The 19,625-nt window shown below is 33.7% G+C and overlaps 1 protein-coding gene across 1 annotated transcript in view; it reads left to right on the top strand.

The window, feature by feature from the left end:
• The window catches only part of LOC128870117 (mucin-5AC-like), a 39,300-nt gene that overhangs the window by 15,150 nt on the left and 4,525 nt on the right, over positions 1–19,625 (top strand). Inside the window, exons 10-18 of the mRNA XM_054112721.1 lie at positions 2,838–3,092; positions 3,158–3,394; positions 7,468–7,842; positions 7,909–8,110; positions 12,270–12,610; positions 12,677–12,913; positions 13,774–14,010; positions 18,099–18,473; positions 18,540–18,776. Of these exons, the coding sequence (XP_053968696.1) occupies positions 2,838–3,092; positions 3,158–3,394; positions 7,468–7,842; positions 7,909–8,110; positions 12,270–12,610; positions 12,677–12,913; positions 13,774–14,010; positions 18,099–18,473; positions 18,540–18,776 (2,496 nt within the window). The remainder of the gene's footprint in view (positions 1–2,837; positions 3,093–3,157; positions 3,395–7,467; positions 7,843–7,908; positions 8,111–12,269; positions 12,611–12,676; positions 12,914–13,773; positions 14,011–18,098; positions 18,474–18,539; positions 18,777–19,625) is intronic.

The raw sequence follows: 19,625 nt of genomic DNA, 5'->3' as shown, positions 1-19,625 counted from the left end.
AGACCTACTAAAACAAAAAAAAAAAAAAAAATTTTGTACATTTAGACCAAAAGAGCAACAAGGGTTTAGAGTATTTTTACGACAGATGCATCACTCGACTCCTATCGAAGACATAAAAAGTGAACTTTTTGATCTAGGTCATGAAACAACAAATATTCACAACATACAAATTAAAAACGCTTCAGGAATAAAACAACCTCTGTCACTATTTTCAACTGAACTAAAATTAAACGAAAACAATAAAGACATATACAGTAGAACTCATCTACTCCACTGTAAAATTAGTTTTGAGCCACCGCGTCAAAAAAGAACAATTCCTCAATGTGCAAACTGTCAGAGATACGGACATACAAAAAATTACTGTATGGTAGATCCAGTCCGCGTAAAATGTGCTGGCAAACACAAGACAAATATGTGTAAAATTAAGAACAAAGTGGAAACATACCAAATTAAATGTGCTCATTGTGTCAAAACCCATACAGCTAATTATAGAGGCTGTGAAATCTACAAAAAACTCCAAATACAAAGATATCCGACACTACGCAAAAAAGAAATTCACGCTGCACAAGAACAAAGCAATAATGATCATCAACAGAAAAACCTTGGCACAAATACAAATCAAACCCTTATACCAGGCGTTTCTTATGCAAGTTAATTCCAATGATTAATTTTTATTTAAAAAAATAAAATATCTTCAGTCCGAAGATGTTGTTCTTCATTTGAACATTTTATTGGAACTGATCTTATTAATTAATTTTACAATAATGAAACTTAAGAGCTAAAGTGCAATTCAGCAATTTATTTTTTTATTTTTCTTATTTCATATTTTTCAAACAAATACTATCGTGGCACTTTGAGCGCAATTATAGTGAAAGTCGCTGGTATGAACCAGAATATATATGTTCCACGTGCTCCATATCACTAAAAAAGTGGAAATCTAGTCAGTGTTTTCAAGATCGTTTGCCATTTTCGAGCCCAATGGTTTGGCATCATCAAGTCATTCACAGACCAGAAGACTGCTACTTTTGCCAAACCAACCTCCAAGGTCAGCGCTTCAAAACACGTAACAGTATAAAGTATCCCGAAGTGCTAACTGCTACGAAACCATCTTTAAGAGAAAATGAAAACAAGCTAACTGAAGTACAAAAAATAGCTGATTCAAGAAGCGGTGATAACAGTTCATCTAATAGTTCACATAATGATGAACCTTTTATCACAGCTGCGTTAGAATCAAAAGAGGGGCATTTTGTTTCGAATTCAGATATGAACGATTTAGTACGTGATCTAGAACTCTCATACAGACATGCTGAGGTTTTGGCATCACGATTAAAACAATGGAATCTTGTAGAAAATGATTTCAAAATAACATTAACAAGGAAAAACTCTGAGCGGACTATTTTCAATAACAATTTTGAAATTGATGGCGAATACCAAAACCTTGCTTATTGTAAAGATGTTGAAAAATTGTTTCAATGCTTTAACACGGAACATCAATCGAAAAATTGGCGATTATTCATCGATGGATCGTGCAAAAGTGAGTATTTCATCGATTTTACGCTTTAAAAAAGAAAGATTTCTCTGTAAACATAAGTCCTGAATTTGATGTATGCTTTTTGTCAGGTTTAAAAGCTGTGTTATTACACAACGACAACGAGTTGCCATCCGTGCCTTTGGCATATGCTACTGATATGAAAGAGACATACGAAACTTTGGCAAAGATCCTTATTCTCTTCTTTTCGGAATGCAAGGAGGTTACACCAAATATCCCTGTTATTTTTGTGAATGGGATAGTCGTGCAAGCAATCACTATGATCGAAAAGAGTGGCCATTGCGAAAGTTTTTCAAAATCGGAAAAAACAATGTTGTTAACATTCAATTAGTAAAAGCTGATAAAATCATATTACCGCCATTGCACTTGAAACTCGGCTACATGAAGCAGTTTGTGAAACGTCTAGATAAAGACAGTGAAGCTTTTTCACACTTAAAAACGACTTTCCCTAAGCTGAGTGATGCCAAAATTAAAGAAGATATTACATTTCAAATAAAATGAAAGTAGCAAGTAATCGTCTGAAATAAAAACAATTTTTTAATTATTAGAAAATTGATGTGCATATTCCATGGAAATATAACCTATTGTATTATTGTACAATATAAAAAATTTTCCGTTATTGTGCAGGGATATTCGTTGGACCGCAAATTCGCAAAATCATGAAGGATGGAAATTTCACTGAGAAACTGAATCCGGTGGAAAGAAGAGCATGGATGAGTTTCATTTCTCTTTGTGAAAACTTTTTGGGAAAAAAAAGAAGTGACAACTACGTTGCAGTCGTGGATGAATTTTTGCGGGCCTACGGAGACATGGGATGTAGAATGTCCATCAAAATTCACTTTTTGCATTCACATTTAGACTTCTTTCCGGAGAACCTTGGAAAATTCAGCGATGAACAAGGGGAAAGGTTTCATCAAGAAATTGCGTCAATTGAAAAACGTTTCCTCGAAAAAAACAAAATACATATGTTGGCGGATTACTGTTGGTAGCTCAAACGCGAGACGAGCGATTCTTCGAAGGTCGGGTAAACATTTTTAGAAAAATTTAGGTTTGTAAAATCAACAAAAAAATGTATATAAAAAACAGTATGATTGTTCTTTTTACTCCAAGTCAGAACAACTTCATCCCAATTTTCAAAGTTGACAAAAAAAGTACGACCAATACATTGTACACACTGCAATACACATGATGGCCCATATTTTCTATTAACGAAAAACTAGCGTAGTTTACGCAAATCCGATTATTGAAAGTAATACATTAATTTCTTCGTTAATAAATGCACTCAAAGAATATTAACAAACATCCGGCAATAAAGACTGCTTTGGCGCCCTACAACTATCCGCAAGAAACAGCAGTAACATCATGCACGACAGCAACTGGTACTCACTACTCCATTGTCACCACATCAGCAGCAGCTCTAAGTTCAACAACAACTTCATCCACTTCTCCTGAACCAATCCATACACCTTCAACTCTCATTCAAACCGCAACACGTAGTGCTGAATGTAGCGCACCATCTACACTGATCGCATCGTCATCACCAGTAACGCACAATACAAAATGCAAATACAAAACGAAAAAAAAGACTTTGTGCAATCACATTTAAAGAGAAACCGCGATAAGCAATCGCCAAACAAACTCGAACTCGAAAATAATAACAAAAAACAAAAGAATAAAATGCAAAGCTCTACACAAAGAACTCTACAAGAGTATTGGTTAGACAATCCAGCTTCATCAAATAGGTTCGATCTCTTGGATGTAGAACCAAATATCAATAAGCCAGAAAGCAACCCAATAGAAAAAGATCCAGGTACGCAGCGTGCACAAAAACCGCCACCAATATATGTAGGTACAAAATGTGGAAAATGTATGTACTCTAACAAATGCTTTAAATTCCATGTCAAATACTAAATTTGACATAAAAGTTCTTAGCCGAAACGTAATTAAAATACAACCGAAAGAAACAACACATTATACAAAAATAATAGACCAACTAAAACAAAAAAAAAAAAAAATTTTGTACATTTAGACCAAAAGAGCAACAAGGGTTTAGAGTATTTTTACGACAGATGCATCACTCGACTCCTATCGAAGACATAAAAAGTGAACTTTTTGATCTAGGTCATGAAACAACAAATATTCACAACATACAAATTAAAAACGCTTCAGGAATAAAACAACCTCTGTCACTATTTTCAACTGAACTAAAATTAAACGAAAACAATAAAGACATATACAGTAGAACTCATCTACTCCACTGTAAAATTAGTTTTGAGCCACCGCGTCAAAAAAGAACAATTCCTCAATGTGCAAACTGTCAGAGATACGGACATACAAAAAATTACTGTATGGTAGATCCAGTCCGCGTAAAATGTGCTGGCAAACACAAGACAAATATGTGTAAAATTAAGAACAAAGTGGAAACATACCAAATTAAATGTGCTCATTGTGTCAAAACCCATACAGCTAATTATAGAGGCTGTGAAATCTACAAAAAACTCCAAATACAAAGATATCCGACACTACGCAAAAAAGAAATTCACGCTGCACAAGAACAAAGCAATAATGATCATCAACAGAAAAACCTTGGCACAAATACAAATCAAACCCTTATACCAGGCGTTTCTTATGCAAGTTAATTCCAATGATTAATTTTTATTTAAAAAAATAAAATATCTTCAGTCCGAAGATGTTGTTCTTCATTTGAACATTTTATTGGAACTGATCTTATTAATTAATTTTACAATAATGAAACTTAAGAGCTAAAGTGCAATTCAGCAATTTATTTTTTTATTTTTCTTATTTCATATTTTTCAAACAAATACTATCGTGGCACTTTGAGCGCAATTATAGTGAAAGTCGCTGGTATGAACCAGAATATATATGTTCCACGTGCTCCATATCACTAAAAAAGTGGAAATCTAGTCAGTGTTTTCAAGATCGTTTGCCATTTTCGAGCCCAATGGTTTGGCATCATCAAGTCATTCACAGACCAGAAGACTGCTACTTTTGCCAAACCAACCTCCAAGGTCAGCCCTTCAAAACACGTAACAGTATAAAGTATCCCGAAGTGCTAACTGCTACGAAACCATCTTTAAGAGAAAATGAAAACAAGCTAACTGAAGTAAAAAAAATAGCTGATTCAAGAAGCGGTGATAACAGTTCATCTAATAGTTCACATAATGATGAACCTTTTATCACAGCTGCGTTAGAATCAAAAGAGGGGCATTTTGTTTCGAATTCAGATATGAACGATTTAGTACGTGATCTAGAACTCTCATACAGACATGCTGAGGTTTTGGCATCACGATTAAAACAATGGAATCTTGTAGAAAGTGATTTCAAAATAACATTAACAAGGAAAAACTCTGAGCGGACTATTTTCAATAACAATTTTGAAATTGATGGCGAATACCAAAACCTTGCTTATTGTAAAGATGTTGAAAAATTGTTTCAATGCTTTAACACGGAACATCAATCGAAAAATTGGCGATTATTCATCGATGGATCGTGCAAAAGTGAGTATTTCATCGATTTTACGCTTTAAAAAAGAAAGATTTCTCTGTAAACATAAGTCCTGAATTTGATGTATGCTTTTTGTCAGGTTTAAAAGCTGTGTTATTACACAACGACAACGAGTTGCCATCCGTGCCTTCGGCATATGCTACTGATATGAAAGAGACATACGAAACTTTGGCAAAGATCCTTATTCTCTTCTTTTCGGAATGCAAGGAGGTTACACCAAATATCCCTGTTATTTTTGTGAATGGGATAGTCGTGCAAGCAATCACTATAATCGAAAAGAGTGGCCATTGCGAAAGTTTTTCAAAATCGGAAAAAACAATGTTGTTAACATTCAATTAGTAAAAGCTGATAAAATCATATTACCGCCATTGCACTTGAAACTCGGCTACATGAAGCAGTTTGTGAAACGTCTAGATAAAGACAGTGAAGCTTTTTCACATTTAAAAACGACTTTCCCTAAGCTGAGTGATGCCAAAATTAAAGAAGATATTACATTTCAAATAAAATGAAAGTAGCAAGTAATCGTCTGAAATAAAAACAATTTTTTAATTATTAGAAAATTGATGTGCATATTCCATGGAAATATAACCTATTGTATTATTGTACAATATAAAAAATTTTCCGTTATTGTGCAGGGATATTCGTTGGACCGCAAATTCGCAAAATCATGAAGGATGGAAATTTCACTGAGAAACTGAATCCGGTGGAAAGAAGAGCATGGATGAGTTTCATTTCTCTTTGTGAAAACTTTTTGGGAAAAAAAAGAAGTGACAACTACGTTGCAGTCGTGGATGAATTTTTACGGGCCTACGGAGACATGGGATGTAGAATGTCCATCAAAATTCACTTTTTGCATTCACATTTAGACTTCTTTCCGGAGAACCTTGGAAAATTCAGCGATGAACAAGGGGAAAGGTTTCATCAAGAAATTGCGTCAATTGAAAAACGTTTCCTCGAAAAAAACAAAATACATATGTTGGCGGATTACTGTTGGTAGCTCAAACGCGAGACGAGCGATTCTTCGAAGGTCGGGTAAACATTTTTAGAAAAATTTAGGTATGTAAAATCAACAAAAAAATTTATATAAAAAACAGTATGATTGTTCTTTTTACTCCAAGTCAGAACAACTTCATCCCAATTTTCAAAGTTGACAAAAAAAGTACGACCAATACATTGTACACACTGCAATACACATGATGGCCCATATTTTCTATTAACGAAAAACTAGCGTAGTTTACGCAAATCCGATTATTGAAAGTAATACATTAATTTCTTCGTTAATAAATGCACTCAAAGAATATTAACAAACATCTTTAATTTTGTTGTAAAATTATGCAATAAAAAATTGTTAAAATTAAAAAAATGATGAAAAAAGCACTTTCTCTAGGTTTAATCAAATAAAATATTGAAAATCTGTGAAAAAATGACTGAGATATCCGTAGATTACCGCGCAAAGTCTGAAAAAACGGTTTTTTTTATAAATAAATAAAAATTGGAGGGTACAAAAATATAACAAAAATATTTTTATGCATTATTCGACCATATAAACAACCTACAGTGTGTAATTTGTCAGGTGTATTTCGTTTTTTTTTTTGTAGCACAGTGTAATTTGATATTAACAATTGGCTCATTTCCCGTTCAGAATTTTGTTTTTTTCTTCCTTGAACATCCTTGTGTTTCACTGAATCAATGTGCTGTTTGCTTGAATTTTTTTTTTTTGCAGAAACCAAACAATTGCAATGTGAACAAAATGAGACTGATTTGTCCGACTGAAAAACATTGGAAAATTGGTTTTTTCATATGCACAATAAATTCACCCGGCGTTTCTTTTCTATCTTTTGGCATCTTAACCCAATTTTCAATCAACCGATTACTTCAAATACATGCAATAACTCAGAAGAATATGATGTAACTTACTGCGTTTACTATACATTTCATACTAACACAAGTGACACATAGCACTTGTCGTTGTGCTCTCTTCACAAATCATAGTAACCAATAATTGCGCCAAGCTCATTTCGTGAAAATTTTTGAGTCTCATTTTTATAAACAAATTTGTCGCCTCATTGGAGAAAGCAAATAAATAAATTTTGAAACAGATTCACGCATAAAATGTTATAGATCTGTTCTTTAAACGAAAGTTTAGCTGCGAATTGTTTTTCTTTATGCTTTGGTTAGAAGAATGATTTAAATTTCTTAAAATTAGTCAAAAAATATGCAATCATGCATTTGAAATAGAAATATGCTTTTATGGACGAAACATGCGAAATATGCATGCAATATAAAGATAAAAAAACAACGATATAAAGAAAATTAGAATGCCAGTGGAGCGCACTCCACCGCGTGAACGGAGTATACCGCTATCTACCGTGTAAACAACAAAATCAAATCAGTGCTCAACTTACTCTGATAATAATGTACATGTAGAAACAAGAGAAACTATGGTTAAAATAAGAGATACAACAATACCGCTATCGTGGAGTGATCAATGCAAAACACCAACAGCTAATCATCATCAATTGGAGAGTCCGGCAATAAAGACTGCTTTGGCGCCCTACAACTATCCGCAAGAAACAGCAGTAACATCATGCACGACAGCAACTGGTACTCACTACTCCATTGTCACCACATCAGCAGCAGCTCTAAGTTCAACAACAACTTCATCCACTTCTCCTGAACCAATCCATACACCTTCAACTCTCATTCAAACCGCAACACGTAGTGCTGAATGTAGCGCACCATCTACACTGATCGCATCGTCATCACCAGTAACGCACAATACAAAATGCAAATACAAAACGAAAAAAAAAGACTTTGTGCAATCACATTTAAAGAGAAACCGCGATAAGCAATCGCCAAACAAACTCGAACTCGAAAATAATAACAAAAAACAAAAGAATAAAATGCAAAGCTCTACACAAACAATTCTACAAGAGTATTGGTTAGGCAATCCAACTTCATCAAATAGGTTCGATCTCTTGGATGTAGAACCAAATATCAATAAGCCAGAAAGCAACCCAATAGAAAAAGATCCAGGTACGCAGCGTGCACAAAAACCGCCACCAATATATGTAGATACAAAATGTGGAAAATGTATGTACTCTAACAAATGCTTTAAATTCCATGTCAAATACTAAATTTGACATAAAAGTTCTTAGCCGAAACGTAATTAAAATACAACCGAAAGAAACAACACATTATACAAAAATAATAGACCTACTAAAACAAAAAAACAAAAAAAACTTTTATACATTTAGACCAAAAGAGCAACAAGGGTTTAGAGTATTTTTACGACAGATGCATCACTCGGCTCCTATCGAAGACATAAAAAATGAACTTTTTGATCTAGGTCATGAAACAACAAATATTCACAACATACAAATTAAAAACGCTTCAGGAATAAAACAACCTCTGTCACTATTTTCAACTGAACTAAAATTAAACGAAAACAATAAAGACATATACAGTAGAACTCATCTACTCCACTGTAAAATTAGTTTTGAGCCACCGCGTCAAAAAAGAACAATTCCTCAATGTGCAAACTGTCAGAGATACGGACATACAAAAAATTACTGTATGGTAGATCCAGTCCGCGTAAAATGTGCTGGCAAACACAAGACAAATATGTGTAAAATTAAGAACAAAGTGGAAACATACCAAATTAAATGTGCTCATTGTGGCAAAAACCATACAGCTAATTATAGAGGCTGTGAAATCTACAAAAAACTCCAAATACAAAGATATCCGACACTACGCAAAAAAGAAATTCACGCTGCACAAGAACAAAGCAATAATGATCATCAACAGAAAAACCTTGGCACAAATACAAATCAAACCCTTATACCAGGCGTTTCTTATGCAAGTTAATTCCAATGATTAATTTTTATTTAAAAAAATAAAATATCTTCAGTCCGAAGATGTTGTTCTTCATTTGAACATTTTATTGGAACTGATCTTATTAATTAATTTTACAATAATGAAACTTAAGAGCTAAAGTGCAATTCAGCAATTTATTTTTTTATTTTTCTTATTTCATATTTTTCAAACAAATACTATCGTGGTTGAAGTATACAATCTTCACTTTGAGCGCAATTATAGTGAAAGTCGCTGGTATGAACCAGAATATATATGTTCCACGTGCTCCATATCACTAAAAAAGTGGAAATCTAGTCAGTGTTTTCAAGATCGTTTGCCATTTTCGAGCCCAATGGTTTGGCATCATCAAGTCATTCACAGACCAGAAGACTACTACTTTTGCCAAACCAATCTCCAAGGTCAGCGCTTCAAAACAAGTAACAGTATAAAGTATCCCGAAGTGCTAACTGCTACGAAACCATCTTTAAGAGAAAATGAAAACAAGCTAACTGAAGTAAAAAAAATAGCTGATTCAAGAAGCGGTGATAACAGTTCATCTAATAGTTCACATAATGATGAACCTTTTATCACAGCTGCGTTAGAATCAAAAGAGGGGCATTTTGTTTCGAATTCAGATATGAACGATTTAGTACGTGATCTAGAACTCTCATACAGACATGCTGAGGTTTTGGCATCACGATTAAAACAATGGAATCTTGTAGAAAGTGATTTCAAAATAACATTAACAAGGAAAAACTCTGAGCGGACTATTTTCAATAACAATTTTGAAATTGATGGCGAATACCAAAACCTTGCTTATTGTAAAGATGTTGAAAAATTGTTTCAATGCTTTAACACGGAACATCAATCGAAAAATTGGCGATTATTCATCGATTGATCGTGCAAAAGTGAGTATTTCATCGATTTTACGCTTTAAAAAAGAAAGATTTCTCTGTAAACATAAGTCCTGAATTTGATGTATGCTTTTTGTCAGGTTTAAAAGCTGTGTTATTACACAACGACAACGAGTTGCCATCCGTGCCTTCGGCATATGCTACTGATATGAAAGAGACATACGAAACTTTGGCAAAGATCCTTATTCTCTTCTTTTCGGAATGCAAGGAGGTTACACCAAATATCCCTGTTATTTTTGTGAATGGGATAGTCGTGCAAGCAATCACTATAATCGAAAAGAGTGGCCATTGCGAAAGTTTTTCAAAATCGGAAAAAACAATGTTGTTAACATTCAATTAGTAAAAGCTGATAAAATCATATTACCGCCATTGCACTTGAAACTCGGCTACATGAAGCAGTTTGTGAAACGTCTAGATAAAGACAGTGAAGCTTTTTCACATTTAAAAACGACTTTCCCTAAGCTGAGTGATGCCAAAATTAAAGAAGATATTACATTTCAAATAAAATGAAAGTAGCAAGTAATCGTCTGAAATAAAAACAATTTTTTAATTATTAGAAAATTGATGTGCATATTCCATGGAAATATAACCTATTGTATTATTGTACAATATAAAAAATTTTCCGTTATTGTGCAGGGATATTCGTTGGACCGCAAATTCGCAAAATCATGAAGGATGGAAATTTCACTGAGAAACTGAATCCGGTGGAAAGAAGAGCATGGATGAGTTTCATTTCTCTTTGTGAAAACTTTTTGGGAAAAAAAAGAAGTGACAACTACGTTGCAGTCGTGGATGAATTTTTACGGGCCTACGGAGACATGGGATGTAGAATGTCCATCAAAATTCACTTTTTGCATTCACATTTAGACTTCTTTCCGGAGAACCTTGGAAAATTCAGCGATGAACAAGGGGAAAGGTTTCATCAAGAAATTGCGTCAATTGAAAAACGTTTCCTCGAAAAAAACAAAATACATATGTTGGCGGATTACTGTTGGTAGCTCAAACGCGAGACGAGCGATTCTTCGAAGGTCGGGTAAACATTTTTAGAAAAATTTAGGTATGTAAAATCAACAAAAAAATTTATATAAAAAACAGTATGATTGTTCTTTTTACTCCAAGTCAGAACAACTTCATCCCAATTTTCAAAGTTGACAAAAAATGTACGACCAATACATTGTACACACTGCAATACACATGATGGCCCATATTTTCTATTAACGAAAAACTAGCGTAGTTTACGCAAATCCGATTATTGAAAGTAATACATTAATTTCTTCGTTAATAAATGCACTCAAAGAATATTTACAAACATCTTTAATTTTGTTGTAAAATTATGCAATAAAAAATTGTTAAAATTAAAAAAATGATAAAAAAAGCACTTTCTCCAGGTTTAATCAAATAAAATATTAAAAATCTGTGAAAAAATGACTGAGATATCCGTAGATTACCGCGCAAAGTCTGAAAAAACGGTTTTTTTATAAATAAATAAAAATTGGAGGGTACAAAAAATATAACAAAAATATTTTTATGCATTATTCGACCATATAAACAACCTACAGTGTGTAATTTGTCAGGTGTATTTCGTTTTTTTTTTGTAGCACAGTGTAATTTGATATTAACAATTGGCTCATTTCCCGTTCAGAATTTTGTTTTTTTCTTCCTTGAACATCCTTGTGTTTCACTGAATCAATGTGCTGTTTGCTTGAATTTTTTTTTTTGCAGAAACCAAACAATTGCAATGTGAACAAAATAAGACTGATTTGTCCGACTGAAAAACATTGGAAAATTGGTTTTTTCATATGCACAATAAATTCACCCGGCGTTTCTTTTCTATCTTTTGGCATCTTAACCCAATTTTCAATCAACCGATTACTTCAAATACATGCAATAACTCAGAAGAATATGATGTAACTTACTGCGTTTACTATACATTTCATACTAACACAAGTGACACATAGCACTTGTCGTTGTGCTCTCTTCACAAATCATAGTAACCAATAATTGCGCCAAGCTCATTTCGTGAAAATTTTTGAGTCTCATTTTTATAAACAAATTTGTCGCCTCATTGGAGAAAGCAAATAAATAAATTTTGAAACAGATTCACGCATAAAATGTTATAGATCTGTTCTTTAAACGAAAGTTTAGCTGCGAATTGTTTTTCTTTATGCTTTGGTTAGAAGAATGATTTAAATTTCTTAAAATTAGTCAAAAAATATGCAATCATGCATTTGAAATAGAAATATGCTTTTATGGACGAAACATGCGAAATATGCATGCAATATAAAGATAAAAAAACAACGATATAAAGAAAATTAGAATGCCAGTGGAGCGCACTCCACCGCGTGAACGGAGTATACCGCTATCTACCGTGTAAACAACAAAATCAAATCAGTGCTCAACTTACTCTGATAATAATGTACATGTAGAAACAAGAGAAACTATGGTTAAAATAAGAGATACAACAATACCGCTATCGTGGAGTGATCAATGCAAAACACCAACAGCTAATCATCATCAATTGGAGAGTCCGGCATTAAAGACTGCTTTGGCGCCCTACAACTATCCGCAAGAAACAGCAGTAACATCATGCACGACAGCAACTGGTACTCACTACTCCATTGTCACCACATCAGCAGCAGCTCTAAGTTCCACAACAACTTCATCCACTTCTCCTGAACCAATCCATACACCTTCAACTCTCATTCAAACCGCAACACGTAGTGCTGAATGTAGCGCACCATCTACACTGATCGCATCGTCATCACCAGTAACGCACAATACAAAATGCAAATACAAAACGAAAAAAAAAGACTTTGTGCAATCACATTTAAAGAGAAACCGCGATAAGCAATCGCCAAACAAACTCGAACTCGAAAATAATAACAAAAAACAAAAGAATAAAATGCAAAGCTCTACACAAACAACTCTACAAGAGTATTGGTTAGGCAATCCAGCTTCATCAAATGGGTTCGATCTCTTGGATGTAGAACCAAATATCAATAAGCCAGAAAGCAACCCAATAGAAAAAGATCCAGGTACGCAGCGTGCACAAAAACCGCCACCAATATATGTAGGTACAAAATGTGGAGAATGTATGTACTCTAACAAATGCTTTAAATTCCATGTCAAATACTAAATTTGACATAAAAGTTCTTAGCCGAAACGTAATTAAAATACAACCGAAAGAAACAACACATTATACAAAAATAATAGACCTACTAAAACAAAAAAAAAAAAAAATTTTATACATTTAGACCAAAAGAGCAACAAGGGTTTAGAGTATTTTTACGACAGACGCATCACTCGACTCCTATCGAAGACATAAAAAATGAACTTTTTGATCTAGGTCATGAAACAACAAATATTCACAACATACAAATTAAAAACGCTTCAAGAATAAAACAACCTCTGTCACTATTTTCAACTGAACTAAAATTAAACGAAAACAATAAAGACATATACAGTAGAACTCATCTACTCCACTGTAAAATTAGTTTTGAGCCACCGCGTCAAAAAAGAACAATTCCTCAATGTGCAAACTGTCAGAGATACGGACATACAAAAAATTACTGTATGGTAGATCCAGTCCGCGTAAAATGTGCTGGCAAACACAAGACAAATATGTGTAAAATTAAGAACAAAGTGGAAACATACCAAATTAAATGTGCTCATTGTGGCAAAAACCATACTCCATTGTCACCACATCACTACTCCATTGTCACCACATCAGCAGCAGCTCTAAGTTCAACAACAACTTCATCCACTTCTCCTGAACCAATCCATACACCTTCAACTCTCATTCAAACCGCAACACGTAGTGCTGAATGTAGCGCACCATCTACACTGATCGCATCGTCATCACCAGTAACGCACAATACAAAATGCAAATACAAAACGAAAAAAAAAGACTTTGTGCAATCACATTTAAAGAGAAACCGCGATAAGCAATCGCCAAACAAACTCGAACTCGAAAATAATAACAAAAAACAAAAGAATAAAATGCAAAGCTCTACACAAACAACTCTACAAGAGTATTGGTTAGGCAATCCAGCTTCATCAAATGGGTTCGATCTCTTGGATGTAGAACCAAATATCAATAAGCCAGAAAGCAACCCAATAGAAAAAGATCCAGGTACGCAGCGTGCACAAAAACCGCCACCAATATATGTAGGTACAAAATGTGGAAAATGTATGTACTCTAACAAATGCTTTAAATTCCATGTCAAATACTAAATTTGACATAAAAGATCTTAGCCGAAACGTAATTAAAATACAACCGAAAGAAACAACACATTATACAAAAATAATAGACCTACTAAAACAAAAAAAAAAAAAAATTTTATACATTTAGACCAAAAGAGCAACAAGGGTTTAGAGTATTTTTACGACAGATGCATCACTCGACTCCTATCGAAGACATAAAAAATGAACTTTTTGATCTAGGTCATGAAACAACAAATATTCACAACATACAAATTAAAAACGCTTCAGGAATAAAACAACCTCTGTCACTATTTTCAACTGAACTAAAATTAAACGAAAACAATAAAGACATATACAGTAGAACTCATCTACTCCACTGTAAAATTAGTTTTGAGCCACCGCGTCAAAAAAGAACAATTCCTCAATGTGCAAACTGTCAGAGATACGGACATACAAAAAATTACTGTATGGTAGATCCAGTCCGCGTAAAATGTGCTGGCAAACACAAGACAAATATGTGTAAAATTAAGAACAAAGTGGAAACATACCAAATTAAATGTGCTCATTGTGGCAAAAACCATACAGCTAATTATAGAGGCTGTGAAATCTACAAAAAACTCCAAATACAAAGATATCCGACACTACGCAAAAAAGAAATTCACGCTGCACAAGAACAAAGCAATAATGATCATCAACAGAAAAACCTTGGCACAAATACAAATCAAACCCTTATACCAGGCGTTTCTTATGCAAGTTAATTCCAATGATTAATTTTTATTTAAAAAAATAAAATATCTTCAGTCCGAAGATGTTGTTCTTCATTTGAACATTTTATTGGAACTGATCTTATTAATTAATTTTACAATAATGAAACTTAAGAGCTAAAGTGCAATTCAGCAATTTATTTTTTTATTTTTCTTATTTCATATTTTTCAAACAAATACTATCGTGGTTGAAGCATACAATCTTCACTTTGAGCGCAATTATAGTGAAAGTCGCTGGTATGAACCAGAATATATATGTTCCACGTGCTCCATATCACTAAAAAAGTGGAAATCTAGTCAGTGTTTTCAAGATCGTTTGCCATTTTCGAGCCCAATGGTTTGGCATCATCAAGTCATTCACAGACCAGAAGACTGCTACTTTTGCCAAACCAACCTCCAAGGTCAGCGCTTCAAAACACGTAACAGTATAAAGTATCCCGAAGTGCTAACTGCTACGAAACCATCTTTAAGAGAAAATGAAAACAAGCTAACTGAAGTACAAAAAATAGCTGATTCAAGAAGCGGTGATAACAGTTCATCTAATAGTTCACATAGTGATGAACCTTTTATCACAGCTGCGTTAGAATCAAAAGAGGGGCATTTTGTTTCGAATTCAGATATGAACGATTTAGTACGTGATCTAGAACTCTCATACAGACATGCTGAGGTTTTGGCATCACGATTAAAACAATGGAATCTTGTAGAAAATGATTTCAAAATAACATTAACAAGGAAAAACTCTGAGCGGACTATTTTCAATAACAATTTTGAAATTGATGGCGAATACCAAAACCTTGCTTATTGTAAAGATGTTGAAAAATTGTTTCAATGCTTTAACACGGAACATCAATCGAAAAATTGGCGATTATTCATCGATTGATCGTGCAAAAGTGAGTATTTCATCGATTTTACGCTTTAAAAAAGAAAGATTTCTCTGTAAACATAAGTCCTGAATTTGATGTATGCTTTTTGTCAGGTTTAAAAGCTGTGTTATTACACAACGACAACGAGTTGCCATCCGTGCCTTCGGCATATGCTACTGATATGAAAGAGACATACGAAACTTTGGCAAAGATCCTTATTCTCTTCTTTTCGGAATGCAAGGAGGTTACACCAAATATCCCTGTTATTTTTGTGAATGGAATAGTCGTGCAAGCAATCACTATGATCGAAAAGAGTGGCCATTGCGAAAGTTTTTCAAAATCGGAAAAAACAATGTTGTTAACATTCAATTAGTAAAAGCTGATAAAATCATATTACCGCCATTGCCCTTGAAACTCGGCTACATGAAGCAGTTTGTGAAACGTCTAGATAAAGACAGTGAAGCTTTTTCACATTTAAAAACGACTTTCCCTAAGCTGAGTGATGCCAAAATTAAAGAAGATATTACATTTCAAATAAAATGAAAGTAGCAAGTAATCGTCTGAAATAAAAACAATTTTTTAATTATTAGAAAATTGATGTGCATATTCCATGGAAATATAACCTATTGTATTATTGTACAATATAAAAAATGTTCCGTTATTGTGCAGGGATATTCGTTGGACCGCAAATTCGCAAAATCATGAAGGATGGAAATTTCACTGAGAAACTGAATCCGGTGGAAAGAAGAGCATGGATGAGTTTCATTTCTCTTTGTGAAAACTTTTTGGGAAAAAAAAGAAGTGACAACTACGTTGCAGTCGTGGATGAATTTTTACGGGCCTACGGAGACATGGGATGTAGAATGTCCATCAAAATTCACTTTTTGCATTCACATTTAGACTTCTTTCCGGAGAACCTTGGAAAATTCAGCGATGAACAAGGGGAAAGGTTTCATCAAGAAATTGCGTCAATTGAAAAACGTTTCCTCGAAAAAAACAAAATACATATGTTGGCGGATTACTGTTGGTAGCTCAAACGCGAGACGAGCGATTCTTCGAAGGTCGGGTAAACATTTTTAGAAAAATTTAGGTATGTAAAATCAACAAAAAAATTTATATAAAAAACAGTATGATTGTTCTTTTTACTCCAAGTCAGAACAACTTCATCCCAATTTTCAAAGTTGACAAAAAATGTACGACCAATACATTGTACACACTGCAATACACATGATGGCCCATATTTTCTATTAACGAAAAACTAGCGTAGTTTACGCAAATCCGATTATTGAAAGTAATACATTAATTTCTTCGTTAATAAATGCACTCAAAGAATATTTACAAACATCTTTAATTATGTTGTAAAATTATGCAATAAAAAATTGTTAAAATTAAAAAAATGATAAAAAAAGCACTTTCTCCAGGTTTAATCAAATAAAATATTAAAAATCTGTGAAAAAATGACTGAGATATCCGTAGATTACCGCGCAAAGTCTGAAAAAACGGTTTTTTTATAAATAAATAAAAATTGGAGGGTACAAAAAATATAACAAAAATATTTTTATGCATTATTCGACCATATAAACAACCTACAGTGTGTAATTTGTCAGGTGTATTTCGTTTTTTTTTTGTAGCACAGTGTAATTTGATATTAACAATTGGCTCATTTCCCGTTCAGAATTTTGTTTTTTTCTTCCTTGAACATCCTTGTGTTTCACTGAATCAATGTGCTGTTTGCTTGAATTTTTTTTTTTGCAGAAACCAAACAATTGCAATGTGAACAAAATAAGACTGATTTGTCCGACTGAAAAACATTGGAAAATTGGTTTTTTCATATGCACAATAAATTCACCCGGCGTTTCTTTTCTATCTTTTGGCATCTTAACCCAATTTTCAATCAACCGATTACTTCAAATACATGCAATAACTCAGAAGAATATGATGTAACTTACTGCGTTTACTATACATTTCATACTAACACAAGTGACACATAGCACTTGTCGTTGTGCTCTCTTCACAAATCATAGTAACCAATAATTGCGCCAAGCTCATTTCGTGAAAATTTTTGAGTCTCATTTTTATAAACAAATTTGTCGCCTCATTGGAGAAAGCAAATAAATAAATTTTGAAACAGATTCACGCATAAAATGTTATAGATCTGTTCTTTAAACGAAAGTTTAGCTGCGAATTGTTTTTCTTTATGCTTTGGTTAGAAGAATGATTTAAATTTCTTAAAATTAGTCAAAAAATATGCAATCATGCATTTGAAATAGAAATATGCTTTTATGGACGAAACATGCGAAATATGCATGCAATATAAAGATAAAAAAACAACGATATAAAGAAAATTAGAATGCCAGTGGAGCGCACTCCACCGCGTGAACGGAGTATACCGCTATCTACCGTGTAAACAACAAAATCAAATCAGTGCTCAACTTACTCTGATAATAATGTACATGTAGAAACAAGAGAAACTATGGTTAAAATAAGAGATACAACAATACCGCTATCGTGGAGTGATCAATGCAAAACACCAACAGCTAATCATCATCAATTGGAGAGTCCGGCATTAAAGACTGCTTTGGCGCCCTACAACTATCCGCAAGAAACAGCAGTAACATCATGCACGACAGCAACTGGTACTCACTACTCCATTGTCACCACATCAGCAGCAGCTCTAAGTTCCACAACAACTTCATCCACTTCTCCTGAACCAATCCATACACCTTCAACTCTCATTCAAACCGCAACACGTAGTGCTGAATGTAGCGCACCATCTACACTGATCGCATCGTCATCACCAGTAACGCACAATACAAAATGCAAATACAAAACGAAAAAAAAAGACTTTGTGCAATCACATTTAAAGAGAAACCGCGATAAGCAATCGCCAAACAAACTCGAACTCGAAAATAATAACAAAAAACAAAAGAATAAAATGCAAAGCTCTACACAAACAACTCTACAAGAGTATTGGTTAGGCAATCCAGCTTCATCAAATGGGTTCGATCTCTTGGATGTAGAACCAAATATCAATAAGCCAGAAAGCAACCCAATAGAAAAAGATCCAGGTACGCAGCGTGCACAAAAACCGCCACCAATATATGTAGGTACAAAATGTGGAGAATGTATGTACTCTAACAAATGCTTTAAATTCCATGTCAAATACTAAATTTGACATAAAAGTTCTTAGCCGAAACGTAATTAAAATACAACCGAAAGAAACAACACATTATACAAAAATAATAGACCTACTAAAACAAAAAAAATAAAAAATTTTATACATTTAGACCAAAAGAGCAACAAGGGTTTAGAGTATTTCTACGACAGATGCATCACTCGACTCCTATCGAAGACATAAAAAATGAACTTTTTTATCTAGGTCATGAAACAACAAATATTCACAACATACAAATTAAAAACGCTTCAGGAATAAAACAACCTCTGTCACTATTTTCAACTGAACTAAAATTAAACGAAAACAATAAAGACATATACAGTAGAACTCATCTACTCCACTATAAAATTAGTTTTGAGCCACCGCGTCAAAAAAGAACAATTCCTCAATGTGCAAACTGTCAGAGATACGGACATACAAAAAATTACTGTATGGTAGATCCAGTCCGCGTAAAATGTGCTGGCAAACACAAGACAAATATGTGTAAAATTAAGAACAAAGTGGAAACATACCAAATTAAATGTGCTCATTGTGGCAAAAACCATACTCCATTGTCACCACATCACTACTCCATTGTCACCACATCAGCAGCAGCTCTAAGTTCAACAACAACTTCATCCACTTCTCCTGAACCAATCCATATACCTTCAACTCTCATTCAAACCGCAACACGTAGTGCTGAATGTAGCGCACCATCTACACTGATCGCATCGTCATCACCAGTAACGCACAATACAAAATGCAAATACAAAACGAAAAAAAAAGACTTTGTGCAAT

Source organism: Anastrepha ludens, chromosome X (genome assembly GCF_028408465.1).
Source record: "Anastrepha ludens isolate Willacy chromosome X, idAnaLude1.1, whole genome shotgun sequence".
NCBI lineage: Eukaryota > Metazoa > Arthropoda > Insecta > Diptera > Tephritidae > Anastrepha > Anastrepha ludens.
Note: the sequence above shows the minus strand (reverse complement) of the source record. Positions and strands in the feature narration are given on the sequence as shown.